At 33.9% G+C, this 21166-nt stretch overlaps 2 protein-coding genes across 6 annotated transcripts; both read left to right on the forward strand.

Moving 5' to 3' along the window:
* The first annotated feature begins 1400 nt into the window (after positions 1-1400).
* LOC145230118 (uncharacterized) lies at positions 1401-6900 on the forward strand. 2 transcript variants are annotated; one of them, XM_080095496.1, is made up of 10 exons: positions 1403-1631; positions 1885-2066; positions 2130-2237; positions 3340-3531; positions 3955-4065; positions 4233-4286; positions 4629-4654; positions 4715-4780; positions 4964-5213; positions 5505-6900. In XM_080095496.1, coding segments are annotated over exons 1-10 (1092 nt in total). In that variant the 5' UTR covers positions 1403-1629; the 3' UTR covers positions 5606-6900. The 2 variants fall into 2 exon arrangements, with proteins under 2 accessions (XP_079951623.1, XP_079951622.1); XM_080095497.1 differs by lacking the exon at positions 2130-2237 and having other exon boundaries at positions 1401-1631.
* A 1966-nt stretch (positions 6901-8866) lies between these two features.
* LOC145229478 (uncharacterized) lies at positions 8867-20942 on the forward strand. 4 transcript variants are annotated; one of them, XR_013860456.1, is made up of 7 exons: positions 8868-9078; positions 10401-10570; positions 10676-10792; positions 12454-12639; positions 13554-13643; positions 14042-14251; positions 14678-15886. XR_013860456.1 is itself a non-coding variant. In XM_080094819.1 (7 exons), the coding sequence occupies exons 2-7, from the start codon at positions 15974-15976 to the stop codon at positions 19051-19053; spliced, it is 570 nt and encodes a 189-aa protein (XP_079950945.1). In that variant the 5' UTR covers positions 14042-14251; positions 14678-15973; the 3' UTR covers positions 19054-20942. The 4 variants fall into 4 exon arrangements, 3 of the variants coding, with proteins under 3 accessions (XP_079950943.1, XP_079950944.1, XP_079950945.1); XM_080094819.1 differs by lacking the exons at positions 8868-9078; positions 10401-10570; positions 10676-10792; positions 12454-12639; positions 13554-13643 and adding exons at positions 16777-16937; positions 17389-17502; positions 17723-17908; positions 18167-18256; positions 19046-20942 and having other exon boundaries at positions 14678-15984; XM_080094817.1 differs by lacking the exons at positions 14042-14251; positions 14678-15886 and adding an exon at positions 14363-14671 and having other exon boundaries at positions 8867-9078.
* The last annotated feature ends 224 nt before the right edge of the window (positions 20943-21166 follow it).

The raw sequence follows: 21166 nt of genomic DNA on the forward strand, positions 1-21166 counted from the left end.
CCAATGTGTAACTGCTGGGTATAGATACTGCCTTTATTTGACCTTATCAAAATGCGACCTAAAAAAGTATTATCAAAATTTTTCATTTGAGAAAAGCAATATTTCGACAATTGAAACCTTTAATTTGTGGCAATACGTAAAGCATTTCCTGTGCCGAGAAAAAATTAGGAACCGCCAATTTTCAGACGGCCAAATTGTTAGTTCTTCAAGAGTGGGATTAGAATTAAAACCAAATTTAATTTCGAAACAAAGCTTGTTGAATTCCGTTGTTAACAAAACAAATTACAATTTGCTCGAATTTTTGGATATAGTTGTAAACCGTGAGGCTATAATTTACTACCAGGCTACCTGCGATGAAACGTCGTACGACGTTGCTACTGCTAATTTCTCCTTATCCTGTAATACTTTTGAAAAAAACCAACAGTCAACTACGAAATAAAAAACTGCAGATCTCCATACAAAACCTAACAAACTCTAGGCCAGGGGTCTCAAACTCAAAGTGCTTTGAGGGCCAAAAACAACAAACTATTAAGTAAGTCGAGGCCCGCACTATCGAAACATTTGTTACAGTGTAGCATGACAACAAACATATTGCGTGATTAAAAAGGGGAAATGTTCATTAATCCCATTATCTTTATTGAACAAACAATATTGTGATAAATAACAAACAAATATACAGTGTAGCAAAGTGAAAGAGCCAACTCTGCCCTGTTGCTTTGTGTGGAAACAATGGCATACAGTGACACCACAATAACAGTGACGCAACAATCGCAATTGCTGATTCTAAAGAAGGACTATTTCGATTATGCCATTTAAACGTTGCAAATACTGCTATCAGAGAATGAATATATCATGTAAACTCACTAGTTTTACTAGGTATTCCGCCCGAGTAAAACACATAACTTCTAAAAGTTCCTTCGCGGGCCGCACAAAAAACCTTGGAGGGCCGCATGCGGCCCGCGGGCCGCGTGTTTGAGACCCCTGCTCTAGGCCCAGGTAAAATACGGCTATTGGCAAAGGTCCTGGGTTAACAAAAAAACCGAACGACCACCGCAAGGACTGCCTCCTGGGCGTGGTTGGAAAGTCCTAGTTAAAGTTGCAAACTTTAAGGTAGAATTCGTAATACAAATAAGTTTTACTTTAGTATTCCTGATTAGCCACTTAAAAGTTAAAGATAAAATAAATTCAGCTAAAAAGCATGGCCATAAGGTTTTAAACTTAAATAAATTTGTCCCGAACAAAAAAAACGCTTTTTTCCAAATAAACATTTTGTTAAATTTTCAGTTATCGGACTGCCGCCTGATTGTCGATAAAAAAAAAAAAACATTTCGAAACATGTATATGGTAAACGGATAAACCACATACATTTCCACAAAAAAACTCGAATTCTCATTTCGGCGAAATGACGGTGGTTAAAAAACAATGTAAGCCGCGGCTTACAATCGAGTAAATACGGTATTTATGAAACGATGTAGGGTTTTCGCCTTGTTTAGTAGTTCCTCCGTTAGGTTTTATTCTGACATTTGTTTAGTGTTTACCAATGTCCTTGTATAAGGCAGTTGCTGAAACTGAGTAGCACTCGTCAATTTGATCATTATGTATCAACGTTAAACAATCAAGTTGGAAAATATGTAAGCATGATATGCCTGCTTTGTTAGTCAATAGTTTTTTAAATTTTTCATTGTTTTAAACTTTTAGTTATTTTGTTTGCGCATTTCAAAGCAAGGTTGTACTTGTACCTAACATTGCATTTAACTACATAATATAAGAAATTTGATTGACTGCACAACTCAACATTTCATGTGCATACCATCCAGCAGGGAATCGTCATAAGTATTGTGTTACTTTAGGCCTACTTGTTAATATATTTGTTTACAAACAAAGGTCTGAAACACAGAGGAGAGATTGTTTTCAACAAGTAATTGAAGATGTCGGTATCAAACAATGGTTTGAGTATGTGAGAAAACTAGGACTTTCAGAACCCGATATTCAAAATGCATGGGAGCTACAGGAAGTAATCAGTGAAAAGAAACACAAAATGCTTATTACTTGGAGCAACTACATTGGTAATAATGTGTGATATTGTACTTGCTCTCCCTCTCTGTAGAGGTTTACCAGTATATTTTTAGGAAATTTCAATGACAACCAGAAAAAAATACTGAATGAGGTTAAAAGGGAATTGTATGGTCCCAGAGTCACAGGCCTGGACAATCACCTGCCAGTAAAACTTTTAGCTAGTAAGACTTTCTTAGTCGGCTGTACATAATTTAAAAGTTTTCAATGTTTTCAATTTGTAGCAAATGTTTTTAGGCACCCCAAACATTGTTAAAAAGGATCTAGTGAAAATAATACTCACCCACTGATGTGACTGTGTCAAAGCAAATACTATATCAAATCAAACATGCTTCTATTTTTTACAATGACTGTCGCTAAATGTTACGGGACATAAATATGTGCTAAAATGTGTTTTACTCCAAACCACTGTTTCCCAATCTTTGGTACTTATATATACCACCAGTATCAATAAAAGCTGTGATTTAAAGTCTTTGTAAAAATGCATTTTTGGGGTTTGTTCATAAGTTTTTGTACCAGGGGACAACATTTCAACACAACACTAGCAAAGTTTTGCCATTGATCCTCATGATTTTGGCCAATGCAAACATAGGGGTTAAACTTTAACTTGGCTAAGAATGATTTCAAGTCTGTGTATAGCAGTGGTTCCCAACCTTTTTGTAGTCACAGACCCCTTTTATAAATTTTAGATGCCAGATGACCCCCAAGGTAACTTTTCTTAAGTCTTTATGTTTTTCGTTTCTTTCATAATATGTTACTGTACTTTTTGGGTAGCATTTTTGCTCAACCTTCACACTCCTTAATTTTTTACTGTAGCAACAAAGAGATATATATATTCTAGTGTACGAAGGTTGAAACAAAGCATTATAAATTCCATTGTTCATGTGTGTTGTGATGTCACAATGGGACTAACAATCACAAAAAAGTAATTTTTCCTGACCCGAAGGTTTAATTAACAGTCTGCACTTGTATGCAGGTAAGTAAAAACGGGTCAAACACTTACACATTTTTTACTGTTGGTAAATGGTACTAAAATGTTTGCCTCCAAGGACCCCCTAAAACCATCTCACAGCCCCTTGGGGGTCCGCGAACCTTAGGTTGGGAACCACTGGTGAATAGTGTTTTTAATGATTTTATGTGCTTTAGAAAAGTCCAGTTGCAAATAACCGAACTGACAAAATTAAGTTAATAATCAGTCCAATGCAACTTTTCATCAGTTATCTGTGTATGTTTTTGTGTTTAATTCGACACTATTGTATACTCCAGATCGGGACAAAGCATGGCTTATATACCTGTTTGTCAAGTTTTACTGTGCTGATGCTGTCTTTTTGGGAATTGTTAGAGGAAAAATGGAATTAACTGAAGATAATATTCAACAAATCAAAAATGATTATTACCAAAACACTAGTGAACAAAAGTTTCAGATGGTGTTGACTTGGTGCAAACAAACAAATAAAAGTAAGTAAACATAGACGCTAATCCAGACAACAGCACTGCTTACATAATTTTCTTTGAAAGTACATTTTTGTTGCTATCTTTCGGGGGATTTTATGATTTCAAAAATATATACTGTTTTACTGTTCTTATTGTAATTATCAGCCTGCTTTAATTTTGGTTAAGCTTGCCCTATTTAAGGTGTTAACCTTTGCTCCTATTTAAAAACTATTGTGTCTTGTATTATTTATTTGTGCTGGTGGCGATGTGTAGTTGTAAAATAATTATTTTTTTACTTTAGAACTGACTGCTGAACACTTTTGTGCAGGGCTGACCAATTATGACACATGCATTGCAATATGCTCCAGCCTACACAATAAATTATTTCTGCATAGGTGTTTGTCCAACCCACCTTCAGGGTCATATATATATATGTATATATTCCAGATACTGTGCATGAAATTGCCCATGGCTTTAGGCACTTAAATGCCTATGTTCCTGATGAATTCGATTTTATTTTTCAACCTGTGCAAACAGAGAATGGTTCCAGACAAGAAGGTAAAAAACTTTTTGATACTTTTTCTAACAAACATGAACATATGTTGATCACTTGAATAATCCTTGAAGCATTTAGACCAGCGATGATGACATGGTCAAAATCATAGTATGCCAGGCCTGTTGAACATGTTATACATAACCTAAAGCTAAGTTCTTTTTCTTTTCAGATCATGTGGATGGATCAATATCTGAAGGTCCTGTGACTTGCAATGTTTCTGCAGGTGCACAATTCATTATTTTCATGTCTAAACAACTATGTCAAAGAATTATATGATAGTTTGGTATATTAGTTTGAAAAAAACACAACTTGTATAATTTATTAATACATTAAACCAACAATGCAGCATTTCCATTCTTTTATTGTTAAACGTTGTTATAGATTTTTCTTGAAAAAACAAATTTTTACAACACTTGTATTTAAGTCAATAGGTTTAACTTCAGAGCAAAATTGGCATTTTAAAGTACAAAAAACATAGTTAAAAGGTAAACTAATCTTTACATATACCTACATACCTTACATAGAGTTTTATGAAGTCTTCAGACCTAGTATGTTTTATTTGCAGTGAACCCCTCACAACCATCACTGCAGGTATATCTACTTTTTGGTGAACTCTTTTCAGTTTTTTAATCATGACTAATTGATTTTTAGAATCCTCCTGTAGAGTGCTGCCTAATGTTCAGCTATGCACACCAACTTTCTACAATCCCTAGACAGGTAAAAGTTTTAAAAAAACCTTTCTTGGCCACATGATTTAAATGACTTTGTCATGATTTGGCTTACAAAGTAGCCAAAAGTACTAAAACCTTTCCAGCAAAACATTAGTATTTGACTCAATCAATCAAATACTTTTTTTTGTTTTATTAAACTCAAGTATTCAATGTTGTCCTTTTTTTGCAGATTGCATTGCGCATCACCAAGAGCCCTGATCTTAATTTTAGAATTTGGATTGATGAAGAAAATATCCATGGCCGATTGTATTCCTCTATGGCAGACGCTGTGAAGCAATGCCACATTTTTTTAATGTTTATTTCCAAGGCATATCAAGAGAGCGACAACTGTAGAAAGGAGGCAGTTGCTGCTTCAAAACAGAAAAAACATATTATTCCTATCAAAGTAGAAGAAGGTTTTAAGCCTGACGAATGGTTAGGTAATTATAATAGCTTGTATGAAATTGACAAACAGGATTCAAAACCTACCATGTACTGTATAATTTTGTTGATTAAACAGCAAACAGATACAGTCGACTTGTTATTATAACTGGCATGATAAAATACCTACAATAAAGAAATTCATGCAGCAATCCTGCCTTAAGGGCAACTTGTTTTGAATAACAAACTAAAACAATAAGGTAGAATTTGTTTGACAAAACATTTGTTAAACTAAAATGAATCACAATAAAGTAAATGTTTACAGCAGACTTTATTTGACTGTTTCTTAGACTTGATCATGGAAGACCTAAAGTACTTTGATTTTACTAAACATCCGTTTGAGGAAGAGTTTAATGCATTGCTGAAAGAAGTTCAACTCTACATTCGATGAATAATAATTAACATCAGCTATGTCGAGATTAAAGTTTACTCATAGTCTTAAACCTTATTGACTTGGTTGTTGGCAGCAAGACAATGTTAAATGATGATGTATGTAAAGCACTGTGATGGTTTAATTTTCTATGTTCAATGTACTGGTAAAAGCATACCTTCTGTGTTATTTTGCTGATATAAGCATATCTTTTTTGTATATTACAGTTTTATTGGTTATTTTTATGGGTCTATACCAAAACTTTTAATTATAATATACATGGGTCCCTTTCCCTGAAGGGGACACATATTGATTTTACTCTAATCGTTTTTTCTTTTTGTTTCCTGAAAGTTTGTCCCACTCGTTTTGCTGTCAAATGTTTGATGGATTTGGATGAAACTTACACAGATGGTAGATTTTGTTATGTGGATGTGAATCCCACTTTGTTTGTGTTGATCACCCCAGCATTTACGCTGCTAGCCCCCTAAATTGTTTTTTTCCCCAAAGCTTGCCCGACTCGTATTGCCATAAAATGTTTCATGGATTTGGCTGAAACTTCCACAGATATAGTTATGTAGATGTGCATTCCACCTTGCTTGTGTTGATAACCCCAGTATTTACCCCGCTAACCCCCTAAAATGTTATTTTTCTTTCCAAAGTTTGTCAACTAAAATAAGTGATCGTTTAAAAAACGTCAGAATTAAATGAAATTTGCAAAGTTTATTGAACATACTATTTTAAGTCCTCAATTGTTGTGTTTTAGTACCACAATTCCAGCTGGCCCCTAAAATGAGTGACACTTTTAACAATGTTTAAATTTAATGAAAATTGGACAGCTTGTAAATTTGCTAGTTGTAGGTGTCTATTTTTTGTTTTACCCCATTATACCACTATTTACTCCTTTTCTTTAAAAAGAACGTTAAATAGAGCATACAATATCTGGGGTGAATCTAACTTGTATAGTCTGTGATCTACATAGTATTATTATTAAAGCCCAGTGCCGATCACTGTGTTTTACCTTACAACACCCGACTTTCACATGGTTATCTCTTGAAATGCATTATTTTGCACCTTGCATGTGTGGGGACCCATGAGTTTCTGCTTGCGGAAACAACTAAGGTTATAAAAGACGTTTGCTAATATTGGACTCAACATAAAATAAGCGAAGGAAATATATTAATGTTTTAAAATGAGTTGTAGTGTATGCGCAACGACAAAATGTGCCATGTCACCCTTCTACTTTCTTCCTGTTTCTTATTCCTTGTGTTGTTTGCATATGTACTTTGGCGGGAAATATTCAATGTATTTAGATGAAACAGTTGTGCTATTTGTTTTTTACCAGTGGTGGGATTCAGCCGGTTCGCACAGGTTCTTTAGAAGGGTCTCACGAAAGTTTATGAGATTAGCGAACTGGTTAGCATTAGCCTACTGGTTACTGTCAATGAACTTTTTGTAACAGAACCGGCTAAAAAATGTGACTTTTGTGAAAGAACCGACTGACAAAAAATTTGAACCCCACCACTGTTTATCACCCAAGTGGTGTGCATGTAAGCCCATTTTGTAGAGTACCCCTGGCGTTATGACGTTCATATCGATGAATACAAATTCCAAAATATGCATATTAATAACTGGAAAATATTTGTTTTCAAACGTTTGTGCGCTGAAAAGCTTTAAATGCGTAGAATATTGTGCCAAAATTTGGTATCGTATCTTTTTTAGTTTTGGAGCAATAGCGATTGTTGGCCAGTTTCACTCAGGTAAAAGACAAAGGGTTTGGAACCGTGCGTTGAGTTTATTTCGCTTGAAATAGCTGCGCAACGTTAAAACGTTATGGAGCCCAAGAAAGTGTGGCACACTTGTTAATAACAGCTGAACGCGCTGCAGCTACACCTACGCCGTATTATAAAGTGTTTGTAATGATATAGTGAAATGTACATGAAAGGTGGCGAAAGCTTCTAAATCTAATCCTGCTTTTTCTACCTTGTCTTGATAGGCTATCATTGGTCAGAGGTTTCCAACTCATTTTTTTCCGGGAACCTAGTCAAACTAAAAAAACAATACGTCGCGAAGTTCACACTGCACAGCTGACATTCATTTTGAGTTTGATAAGGCTGTGTACGGTATGTAGGCTAAGAGCAGAATTAAAACATACAAAATCGAACTTTACCCGGTTTAAAAAACGCAATTCGGTTTGAAACGGACATTAACCCGAACCCTAAAATAGTTTGTTTAAAACAATCTGAACCGAACCAGAACCCCCTAAAAACAGTAGGTAGTAAACCCGAACCTAAACCATATAATACTGCAAGCGTTTCTATTGAAAAAGTAGCCAGCCTACTAGCTAGGCTATTATGGACGGATAGTCTATCAGTTTTTCTCTTTAAGAAAGGTTGGTGTTAAATGAGCTTAATCCTAGCAATTGCTCCGCTCATATAAAAAATGCTTACCATTTGTTCATATTTTCTTGTTTAGACCACATTTGATTTTGAGTCGTCTGCAATGTGCCTTACAGTAACATCATTACCACTAGTGGCGGAAGAAATGCGCGGGAAAAATGTTTGGGGCAACTAGCAACAACGAGGGCAGGAACTTGGCCGAATGGTCTGGCGCGCCTGACCCACATACAGACATAAAAAAAACCTTAATCGGGATTCGTCCCCGGGAGTGTCCTGGATTCGAACCCCGTGAAAAAAAAACATTTAAAAAAATAAAAACTAGCAACAACGAAACGATTTGTTTGCACATACTTTTTGTTTTTGTTTGTTTGCATTTCGATTACAATAGTAATAACATAAAATAATTTTAGTGATTTTATTCAGCTTCACTACAATTAAAGTTGCAATCATATTCTCAATTTGTTAATGGTATTTGTTACGGTAGTTCCTCTTTCCTAAAAAAGCAAACAGCTCGAGCTGTATTGTGTTGAATTGCTGATTTGTCTCCGAGCCGGCTGTACATCTAAAATAAACAGGACCGCATGTATTACTTTGAATATTGGTTTGCTTGGTGCAAATTAATATCACTCTAGGTCTAATATTGCTTGGTGCACCTTCATATCGCTCGATGTACCTTTAAATCGCTTGGTGTACCTGTCTACGGCTAGGTGCATTTTTACCTGTCGATATAATAGGTGCGCCAAGTGGCATAAAGGTGCACCAAGCGAAAAAAATGTACTAATCCATGTTAAGGTGCACCAAGTGATATAAGGGATAAGGGTGCATCAATATTAGTGTTCTCAAATAAACCTTTTGTGTTCTGTAGAGTAAAAGTAAAAGCACTGGTAGTAACAAAAGTGTTTTCTTTTGTTCAGAAGTTTTTTTACAAACATGTTACAGTTATATGTTTAATGTGAGTTTAACAGATCTCCGTAAAGTTTCCAGACACTCTTATGTCAGTTGTCATTGAACTATCTTTGACCATTCAGGCATTTACCAATCCCACTAAACTACTGTTTTTTCATGGAAAATGACTGAAAACGAAGACCCCAACCGCCAGTAAGTTTTCTGTTTACTTTTTTCTCAAGTATATTTGTGTTATACCTCATTCCATTACATCAGTTTTTTTGTGGCAAAGTTTTTGTGTTGACTACCAAAAGGGCAAATAGTTTTTATAAAGTTAAGTGTAACTGTGCATGTTGGCTAATATATAAAGCACTTCTAAAACTGTGGTTATTTTGATAAAGCTGTTTATGATCTCTAATACAGTGGTTTCCTAACTTTTTTGTGGTACCAGTTTTAAGGTTACACACCCTGTTTTCAAGCAGAAACTGTTATATACATACTGAATCTAAAAGTGTAGTACAATGAAGAGCTTAGCATACTAATGCACCATTTGTAAGTTCTTGCTTTCCAATGTACTTTTTGCACTTTCTGTACACCTAAATTCCCTAGACACTAGTTTATTGGTGAGTGCATAATCGAAGAAAAAACGTTTTGTGTACAAAAAGTTACTAGCGTCCTACTTTTGCACCAGATTGTAAGTGATACAACAATGTGTTTCAGTAACAGAATAACTAAGTGCTGATAGCTGTTCACAGACCACCGGGAATGCTGTCTTGCTAGTGGTACACATATATACTATTGGTAGGGAACCACTGCTCTAATGTCAATGATAAAAGTTGACCTATGAGTTTGTGCTAAGGTTATTAAAGTGATTAATGCTCTATACCAGGGGAGTGCAACATACGGCCCGCGGGCCACAGTCCGGCCTGCCAAGCTTTTTAGTGTGGCCCCCACCAACACACTGATATAGATAAAAAATGCAATTCTTCTAAGAATTTGGCAAAATTTTCCACTAGTTTTTAGTAAATCTCCTAAGTTGCTATACTATATGTAACAATATAAGCTAAATTAGCGTTTTCCAACTAGTGGATCATACAGCAGTTACAACAAGTAGCCTACTTCACTGCATGTGACGTAACAATTCCCTTTGTCTTGTAAACAATTACTTTGTTGCGAAAGCCAGCGTTGCGCCAAAACTTTATATGTTGTAGAAAATAAATTGGTTGATGCTTTTGGAAGAATTTCGAATTTATTGTGCACATGAAAAAAAGTTATGTGGCCATCGCTTGAGGTCAGAAATTGGTTATACAGCCCACCTATGAAAAATGTTGCACACCCCTGCTCTATACTGTGATCAGTTTTTTTTAAGGTTTGGTTTGGGTGACCGCTAAGTAGTTTTAAGAGACCGCAAGTGTTTCATTTAAATACCAAAAAATAGCCATATTTGCTTATTTGGGAAACCGCTGGAAAAATTTGGGGGACCGTTTCGTTCCCCCAAAACACCTTAAAAAAAACACTGACTGTGATTTTTTCAGACTTACTAATGCAGAAAAAAATGAGGTATTTGCGAATTTAATTTCCACTATTGGTGGCATGTGGCATGAATATTTGAGAAAACTTGGAATGCCAGAATCTGATATGCCAACACAACCAGACAGTAAAACTGACAAACATGCTGTGTTATGTCAATGGGTTATGAAAATTGGTACGTTGTTACACAAGTTTATGTGGTTGTGGTATAAATTTGAAAAGCAACCACGTATTGACAATGTCTTTTAAGTTTAACTGATTTGCAAATATGTTTGGACAGGGACACTCACTGCTGAAAAAGTTGTTCTAATGCGCAAAGTAAGACATGAGGTTTTAAATCCAGAGGAACCAAGAAAATGTGAGGTTGATAGAAGCCTTCCAGAAAAACTTGCACAAAGTAGGTGTCATATGGCTCTTTATTTATTTGTTGATTTGTTTATGTCAGGTGTCTGCAATTTTTTAGGCGGCACATGCCAATTTACTTTTATTTCCATGTGTTAAGCCCTCGCGTGCCAACGCTTTTTCAAATAGTAGTGGTTCGTGTCAGCAGATATTAATATTAAAGAGAAAGCAAAGTGTTTTGTGCATGTAAGGGTGAATTTTAAGACAATGGCATAATAAAAACTATAAACAAGCAGTGTGACATTAAAACTATAAGCAAGCAATTGTTACTTCAATATAAACACGCCAATCGGTTGGGATGCCATGAAAAACCACCTCGCGTGCCAACGCATGTCAGGTGTTGCCGACACCTGGTTTATGTATTTAATAAAGAAGATTCAGCTACTTTTTATGTAACACTCTAAACAACTATTGAACACTGATTATTTAAAAGTGTCTGAATAAAAATCATTATGGATTGTGACATGCTTTTGGTACATAGTGTTTTTGTCCTAATATTATTTACCTGTCTTAGTCATTTTTGTAACAATATTCAAGTTAGAATAAGTTTTATAGGTTGAACCATTGTAAGTTTTATGCAACTTTTAACTGAATTTAGTCATAACTAAAGGTGTCTGTCATATCTGATTTATATCTACTTTGATTGAAACATATGGACTGCGAAACTAGCCTTGATTTGCAGCAATTTGAAACATAAAAGATGATGTAGCACTTCAAAAGAATTCGATAGCATTATTGCAAGTTTAAAATTTTTTCCCAACCCCCTTTTACTTTTCCTGGATCCAATATTGTGCTCCCTCTTACAGCCCGTCAGTTACATTTCTGGTCTTCTAAAACAGATCATTTCAAAATGAAAACTGAATAAACATGAAATGGTCTGAGTCTGTCCTTATGATGTGATTAGGGGCATATACTGTAACTTAAATTTATAAACTTCCCCAATGACATCTATTCCCATTTACTCTGGGAAATTATGCTATAAAATTCATGTCTGCTAGTCAGTAGTTGTTTCATTGCCTATTTTATTCAATAATTTAAAATGACATGTACAGCAGTAAATGCCTTCTTCCAAGTGTAAAAACAGACCTGAAATTTAAAAACCTGTTATGCCAAAAAGTTTTGCGCTGTCTACAGCTTAGAATTGCTGAGGTGTCAAGTGGTGGCATCAGGTCCTATTATTATCTATTATCCTAAATTCCTAATGACAACACCAAAAATAATTTTAACGAAACCTCAGTGCTAAAAACACTAAAGGGCGAAAACACCTTTCTGAAGCAGTGATGCACTTGTTAAATTGCCACAGTCACAAATACTGTGGAGTTAGTTACTGGAAGACAGACATTATGCCAAGCATTGGAGGTTTAGCAGCAGACCTTTAGAAGACACTTTAATTGAATATTTGTAACTAACCATCGGCTCGGTGGACAACCTGAACTGATGATGACAACAGAGATTGTTGAATTGACTGCATCATGTATTCTATATACACCAGTTATATGGTACCTTTGTTTATGATTAAATTCATTTTAAAGTGAGTGTATATTGTTCCTAAACAGTTCCAGGTTTGGCAGAAATAGTTTTTATTTCAATTAGTCTTTTGTCTGCCATAGTTTTCTGGTATCCTTTCAGTGTTTTAACTGCTTTTTTCTGTTATAGGTCGTGATCGAGCATTTTTGCTTTATTCTGTTATGGACAACTTCTATGGTAAGAGTTGGAAGGAGATCGCTCGGCGAGAATTGAAGATTCGTGACAGTGTTTTGTTTGATATTTGTGAAGATCACAAAACCAGTCAAGAAAATCGATACATGGTGCTTGCTTACTGGGTCCAGAAAAAGGGTTTTAGTGAGTGTTATATGTAACCTTGTTATGTGTTTGGCTACTCCTGGGGTCGGCAACCTTTAAGGCGACGCTTGCCAATTTACTTGTTATTTTCATGTATTAATGACCTTGCATGCCAACGTTTTTCTAAATAATAGTGTGGCTTGTGTCAGCAGGTATCAATAAAAAAGAGAAAACATTATGTTTTGTGCATGTAAGTCTGAATTTTAAGACAATGGCATGATAAAAACTATAAAAAGCAGTGTAACAGGTTAAGATGTTACTTTAACATAAACACGCAAATCGGTTGGCGTACCATGAAAAACAACCTCCCGTTCCAACCTTGGCATGCATGCCAGGGGTTGCCGACCCCTGGGCTACACTTTGTATTATAAAATAAATATGCCATGGCTTTAATTGTCCCATCTACGTAGCTTAGTAGATAAAGCACAGTAATTCAAGTACATCCATATTTGGCTATATTGTAGTTTACAAGAATACATGTTTTTTCCTTTATTTACCGCATGTCATAGATAATTATCTTTGTTTAAAAACTGGTGTTCTAGCTCATTTTAGCTTTCTACAAGCAAGCAAATTAAGTTGCTATGGTATGATCACTACATAGTTGCTTCTAGTAAATACCTAGTGTGAAAACTTAATACTTTGTTGTGTACCTTGGTATTAGTTAATTTCCTGGAAATGGCATGGTATTTTTAAATATTTACTTTTTAAGCAAAATTACCAAATAATGACACACCTGCATACACTCATTACACACATCTGCGCAACACTCACAAACAAAAACGTATTTTTATTGCAATATATATAATCTCCTTCATCATTGTAAGCATTGCAAATTGTACATAATGAATATAGTACATAAATTTGCTGCAAAAACGAAGTCATGTTTTCTAATCATTGACCTACTTTGTTTGCAGGGAGCAATGTTGAAATAGAGCGTGCATTAATAGACTTGAAATTGTTGCACCCTAATGCATATGTTAACCGTGAAGGGGCCGAACAGGAATGTAAGTACATACTTGTGCATGTTAGCTTTATTTTTCGCTGGAAATAGAAGATTAGATATTTTGTACTTTTTTTGCATGCCCGTAAGTTTTAAAACATATTTGCTTGTGTTCTTTTCTTTTTTGATAATTTTTTTAGCATAATATTTAGAACCTTTTTGCATAATATTTATGCGGTACTTGAATCATAAGCTAGGTGCTTAGTGTTGGCATACTGACACATAATTAAGTTAACTATTAGCAACTCCAGTTGTGGCAGCTAGGTGGGCTATTTGTGTGGCATGGTTAAGAGGAAAAACAATACTGTCAACAAAGTTGTTATGTTTGTTGAAGTGTTTTATAAAGAATAAAAATACAACGGAAGGAAAGTTAAAAGGGACTAATACAGAAAAACAATTTAGAAAAAAGAAGACAGGAGGGACCAAGAACATTGTAGTAAACAATATTAACAACCTTGACTAAGGAGCAAAGCTATGTAAAAGCTACTCAGAGACAAAAACAGAATGTAAAAAAAACTATGGTTAAAACATACATTATGAGCCTGCAGATGCAAGATACATAATGATACATAACGAGTCTGCAGAAGAAGATTAAGAATAATGCCAACCAAGGTTATGTATCTGTTTATTTATGTGAAGATTCCTTGTTTTTGTGGGTGATTTATTTTTTTAACACTGTTCGTTTCAATTGTGCACAACGATTTGTTTGACTATTTAACGCAGGGTTCTTCAAATGGGGATTTATTCTTCTTCAGGGTTCTTTGCAGCAAGGGATTAATGCAGGTTTACTAACCATGCTGTGTCAACTTGTCAGTGCTTTGATACCATCAGGATTTATACTATGAGCATATACATTTTGCTTAAAGTATGGTTTAAGCTAAAGTCTGCTAATAGATTAACAGCCGTACTGGCCATCAGATTTTCTGGTGTACTGCATTTACCTAGACTATGTTTTGGGTTCAAACATGTTTTGTTACTGTATGGTTTGTTGTGCTGATATGCATATTTTTAACCTACCATTTGTTTTTGTATTTTCAGGACATTGGTGTGTTTCTACAGAAACAAACCTCTTGCAGCAATGTTCCAGTTTGTAATTTCTGAAGTCTATGCAGTTAATTTTACAAATTAAATTATTTTATATGGGTTTTTCAAGTGTGTTGTTTAAGCAGTCAGCTTATACTTTTGATATAATGGTTAACCAGCAATATGCACAAACTTTTGTAAACATAGTAGTTTTTAAAAGTTTTCCTTTGTTTGCTTGTCACAAAATCAAGTCTTTAGAAGTGTATTATACGGCATAAATATTTTCAGATAATTGTATTCTTTTGTTTTTTTAGGGGGTAAACCTCATACAGGCTTAACTTTTTCTATTTTTTTGTTTTTAACCGAAATATGATTTCACCATTTGTTTTTATATGTGACATGTGATGTTTTTTGTTCTATATCAAACTCTAACACTCAACAGCACCTCTTGTAAACCCTGTTGCTTTTCAAGCGTATTTTAGCTATTATGATGTCAAATATATTTGATACTTTTTTTTGTATTGTTTAAAAAGAAAAGTTCCATCTTTGACCAAATTTTTTGTGTGCTTACATTGAAAAAGTCGTGTTTGAAAAACTACTTGATCTTATGTGTCTATATCAATGTTTTGTTTCACCACCTATCTGTAGGATTGCTAATACTGAGCGATTTTGGCTTGATTTTGTTTAACTATTCCAAAAACTATGGTTCTTAAAATTACTGTCATAAAATTTTATCTATTTCCACCATTGTTTGTAAACATAGCCAAAACTTTTATTGACTCTTAAGTGCTGCGCAATTACAGTCTTTCTTCCATCCTCATATTTGGGTAAAGCCTATTTTTTTGTTAAAATTGTGTCTTTAAATGACCAATTTGGTGTTGTCCTATTAAAAGATATGATGTTTGTTCATTGTGTCTTCAAAGTGTATGCAATGCAACTTTATGCTATGTGAACTTTTTTCTTTACTTAAAATGTGCCTTTTTGGAATTTTAGTGGTCTATTGGTTTTTTTTTTGGCCTGAAATGTAGTTTCTTGACATTGGGTGGCATAAACTTATTGACTCAATTATTTTTATTTTTTCAATTAAGTGTATTGGTATAGGTGATTTAACTTACCTGCTGTATTGTAATGGACTGTATGTGTAATCATGTCACAGACAGCAAATCTTTTCATAATGTTTAATTTAAACGAATATGTAAGTTTAAAATCTTGTTGTTTATTTAGGTGTAATTTTAATTTATCTATATTGATAGTTTTTTTGTCAGTAAGTGGAATAAGGTGTTTTCAACTGGGGAATTCTTTGGAGTCATCATGACTAATGTGTAAGTTTCATCTTTTAGGATTATAACAACTGCAAAATGTTAGGAGTTTTTAATGCAATTCGTATTTATTCTTTTTTATAGTATGGAATGTTATATAATGGTACCAATTAATGACACTTTGTGTGCATCCTTTTGCCTTTATTCAAACAGATTATTGTATTTTGGAGTTCCATTTATATCTTTATAATTGAAACTGGTATTGGTTTCCCAAGGAAAACTTTTTGCCTTTTTCATTTTGTAATCTGTAGCAGCACTTGCTTGTTATAAATTGTTATGAATTTTTTAAAACAGGTGCATATGGTCTACAGCTTTTCAGTCTGTATTGCTTCCCAGATTGCCTCAGTGGTTTTCCCATCTTTGCCACAAAAGAACAATTTTAATGAGCACTGCAAGCCACTATAAATCGAAAAATGATAAAAATTATTTACAGCGGCAGGGTGAAACAGAAATTTATTGAAATGTAGTTTGGGTAGTTCAACTTCATTTGCCATTTTTATCATTTACTGTCAAATGGTAATATTTGCTTTTACTTTCTGTGGTTAGAAAAAAATATTATACAGCACTGACTTTGTGCTGAACGTTTTTCAACTTTACAACTTGTTTTTCTGTTTTTACTTGTTGTAAAGGCAAGTCTGAGTATGGTTGTGTGACAATTTTATCTCCATTTGCACGAAGTTGTAGGTAAAAAGGGGGGATCTTTTGGTAAATAATATTTTGCTTTGTACCTTTGTCTGGAAAGTGTGTATTATTTATTAAAATCCTTTATTGGATCAAAGTTTTTTAACCTTTCAGACTTACTAATCGAGAAAGAAATGAACTTTTTGATCAGTTGATTGAAGATGTTGGAAAAAAATGGCTGGAGTTCCTGCGGAAGCTTGGAATGCCAGAGAATTTAATTATGGACCAAAACACAACCAAACATGCAATGTTAAATCAATGGGTCATGAAAATGGGTATATTACTTGATTTGTGAATAATTTGTAAAAAATGTTCTGACTGTCCTTGAAAAATAGGCTTGCTTTTTATTGGGTTACTGTTGAATGTACCTAATTGTCGCAAGACGAAATATAAAACGAAAAAAAAGATAAAATATTGATGTAACTGCTGTTTTGTAGGTAACCAGTTTATTTATGGTTGGTCTAACATTGTCTTGCCAATGTTTTTGTTGAGTTATATATATATATGTGTATGCTGCACACAAACTCCATATTTTGTCCTTGTAGCAACGAACAAATCCTTACACTCTTTACTGTTGTAAGAACTACTGTGTAAAAATACTCTGATCAGCTGCAATGAGATAAGTTTAAAGTTTACATGATTTGCTATATTTTGTTGGTAAAAATAATTAATGATTTCGGGAACTGGAACAAATGGCATTTAACTGAACTTTGCTAATTTTTTTAGGTGCGTTGGATGTTAACAGAAAACAGTTAATAAAAAAAGTGAAACACGAAGTGTTTAATGCAGATGAAAGAAATCGTGATGTTGACAGTGGACTTGAATCAAAACTTGCAAAAAGTACTTCTTTTCTACCCTACTATTCAACCTAGCAAGAAAAGTTAAATATAAAAATGTGTAAAAATTGTTGAAAGTTAAATCTCGATGAAATAAAATGTAACCCATTAAAACTGATACTGTATAAAAACTAGCTCTTTTTGTGTGCTCTTAAATGAATTCGTTTTAAAGTTCTATGCACATATTGCTGTTCTAGCAAAACAATGTTTTTTCTGTATTGCAGATCGTGATCGGGCATTTTTACTATATGGCTTTGCGAAAACATACTATGGTCCTCAATGGGATGATATTGTTCGGAACAAATTTGAAATGGATAGCAACGCATTGCATAATATAAATGTAGACCATGAGGCTAACCAGGAAAAACAATACCAGACACTTCTGCACTGGATTCAAAAAGAAGGATTTGGTAAGTTTATGTTTTATCCAATTACAACAATTTTGGAATCCTGGTGAAAACTTGTGCACTTATAGTAGATATGGCTGTGGTGACGTGTTATCTGTTTCTTTCACTCAATATCCCCAGTGATTAACACTGCAAGCTTCCAAAGAGAAGAAAAAAATACATTGCTATGGATTGGCTGATATTAATGTAGTATTTTTTTACATTGCACTAGTAACACACAAAGAAACAGTTTATGTTTTATATTATATAATGTGCTTACAGAGACAAATTATGAAATTGGAGATAAACTCAAGAGTTGGAATTTAGTTGTGTCACGGGAATACACCACCGCCATGGGTACACAATCTGAACGTAAGTAGATCTAAAGCTTTGGTATATGTGCTTAACTATTGGCACAAAAGATGTTCAGATATATATAAGTTACAAAAAATTGATTTGTTTAGTATGTAAGTTTTGGCCAGTGCAACTTACAGACATGTACAGCTAAAACCTTCACAGCAAAAGATGGTCTGCAGATATCGTTTTTTTTATCTGTTAACATATACTAGATGTGAAGGAAACATATTTATTTATTACGAAGCAAACATTGTTGTACCAAATCTGTTTACTGATTTAGCTGTTTGACACAAACTTAAAAGTTAGATGTACAGCAGTTTGAAAAAGTACACAAATTTGATTTAACACTTGTGTAAGCTGTAAAGTGAGTGAAAACAGTTTAATTAAACTGTGTACAAAAAGCATCAAAGAAAAAGATCTGTCAGAAAAATGAGACAGAAAAGGGCAGAGTTTGTGTCAAAAGAAAATAACACAGAGAGAGATGGAAGGTACGGTACAACAATGTAAGAAGATAGTACAAGTAGGAAGAAATGAATTGAAGACAGACGAAAATCTTAAATTTAGAGCATTCAAGCTAATACAAGGTATGTGAAAAAATGTTAGTCAGTGTATGGATTGTTGTGAGAATATTTTTTCACCATTTCAAGTTTGTTTTTTGCATGCAATATTTGCACTTTGCACACAAAATTATAAATGTTTTGTTGTATTTTTCAAAGCACCCAAATATTAGCAATAAAACTGAATTTAAGGGTAACTTGCATTCTGTCATGCTGCCAATATTAAACAAATTCTATTTTTTATCAGGATCTTGACTCTTTGTGGAGTTGCAGCTGTTGTTCAATATTTAAGACATGGAATTTCCTGTTAGACTCAGGTCATAAATTGTTTTTGCAAAGGTGCCTAACTGAGGTTGTCAATTTCATCTGGGTGATTTCAAAAACTTCACAAAAAGCAGGTTTTGCACTAAACCTCTAAAATGTGTTGGTGTTTGTTTACATTTCCAATTTAAATTGAAAAATCTATTAAAATGTTTCAACTTTCAATTGTTTATGAAAGTAAAAATTCTTCAACTGTTATCTGTACAAGTTTGTTTATATGCACTGTTTTTCCTTTTTATCCAAATAATTTTTTAGCATTTTTTGATATTATTACCCTTAACTGATTTTGTGTTTTTTAATCTTTGTCATGTAAACTAAGGTACATGTTTATCTATTATTGCATTCAATTGCAACCTGTATCAACAAACTTTGGTTTCTGAAAGAAATGGTAGCTACCATTTTTTATTAACTGCCCCAATGGGATTTGATCCTCCAACTTCAAGATGTAAAACGTGTTGCGACCGAGTTCTTCATTGGTGTTTATTTTTTGATGGTGCAAATTCAATCCGTAAGTTCAAAAGGCACATTTTTGTTTGTGATGGTTTTAGTTTAAACATAAATGTGCCTTATAATGTGTTGTGATTTTATGTCATCAATGGTACCAGCAAATGATAAACATAGTCTTTTGGACAAAGATTTATGTTTTGAGATATCCCTGGTGTCTTACTTTTTATTGCTAAACTTCAATGCTACAATATTAATTCCCCAATGCCCGAATTAGAGTTATAAGTGTGACCAGGCTTTTCCGGTCAGGTTGGGGTGTATAATCTACTTAAGGCCGATACAGGCCTACTGAGTAGGGCTGTTATCAAATAAAGGTTTTTAATTTTTCAAATAATCAAATATTTTTTTCCTTTCAAATCAAATAATTCAAATAATTTACAATACCGGATATATAAGTCCCAGAGTCATTATTAAATAAGGATAGTTGAAATTACTAAACAAATTTTATAAGCTCTTAGTCATTAAATCTAGGCTACATCTTCTTTTCTGTTTAAAATAATAAATTAGTACAGATAGAGACAAGCTTCAATTATTCTCCCTAATTTGGCAAAACCATATGCACATATTCCGTGTGTATGTTTATGCTATTACAACATCTTTTTCTTGGATACTGGCTGAATTGAATTGTGATCTATACCATTTTAATAACTTGCTGGAAAAACTTCAATTATTCCTGGGTGTAACTAGTACCGGAATGAACAAAAAATTATCATGCTTTTTTGGTCCAACATTTTTGGGGTAATGGGTAATGAACATTAATATAAGGCTGAAAACATATGTTTAAGTGCTTCTGTGTAACCGCAATTTCATAAAAAAGTCCCCAATGTGTTCAAATAAATTGATTTTGTACATATATCGAGGTGTACTGCATAGGAAAAAAATATTTGATTATTTGAAACGAATACAAAATTATTTGATAAATTTTCAAATAATTAAAAATTTCAAATAATCAAACAATTATTTGTTTGATAACAGCCCTACTACTGAGGCATTTCTTTAAGGTAAACTAACCGAGCCTAGGTCGTAGGGACTTAGACCTGGTTTTATATTTTGCAAGTCGCGCCTTAGGCTGGTTAACAACTCGACATAACACTACTCGCCTTCTGTTTGATGAACTCGTGATGCACTGTTTTCTAGCGCCACCTTGTGTAATTTATATTTCGAACTATTTTAGGGCATTGCGAAGCACTTTTCGATGTACGTTTTTTGCAAAGCAAGCAATATATTTTTCGTTTGTTTTTTCTATTTTCCAAATTTCTTATTTCTTTCTTCATGTGATTTCGAACGCATAACAAAATAAAGTTCTAAATTGTTTTCCAGTTACTGCGTCATTAGCTTACTTACTAAACGTTTGGCAGCAGTTTTTAGGCGTATTTTTTCGTTGGTAAATTTATTAACCGTTTATACTGTTATCATCATTTTGTTGGAATCTTGTTTCCCTGGACGATGTTTCGAAGCGAAGTTTTACATAGTTCTGCCATTTAAAAATAAATCGATTGGGTAGTCTGCTATCCATTTTACATGAACTCATATAAACTAACTC

This window comes from Phallusia mammillata, chromosome 5 (genome assembly GCF_965637545.1).
Source record: "Phallusia mammillata chromosome 5, kaPhaMamm4.hap1.1, whole genome shotgun sequence".
NCBI lineage: Eukaryota > Metazoa > Chordata > Ascidiacea > Phlebobranchia > Ascidiidae > Phallusia > Phallusia mammillata.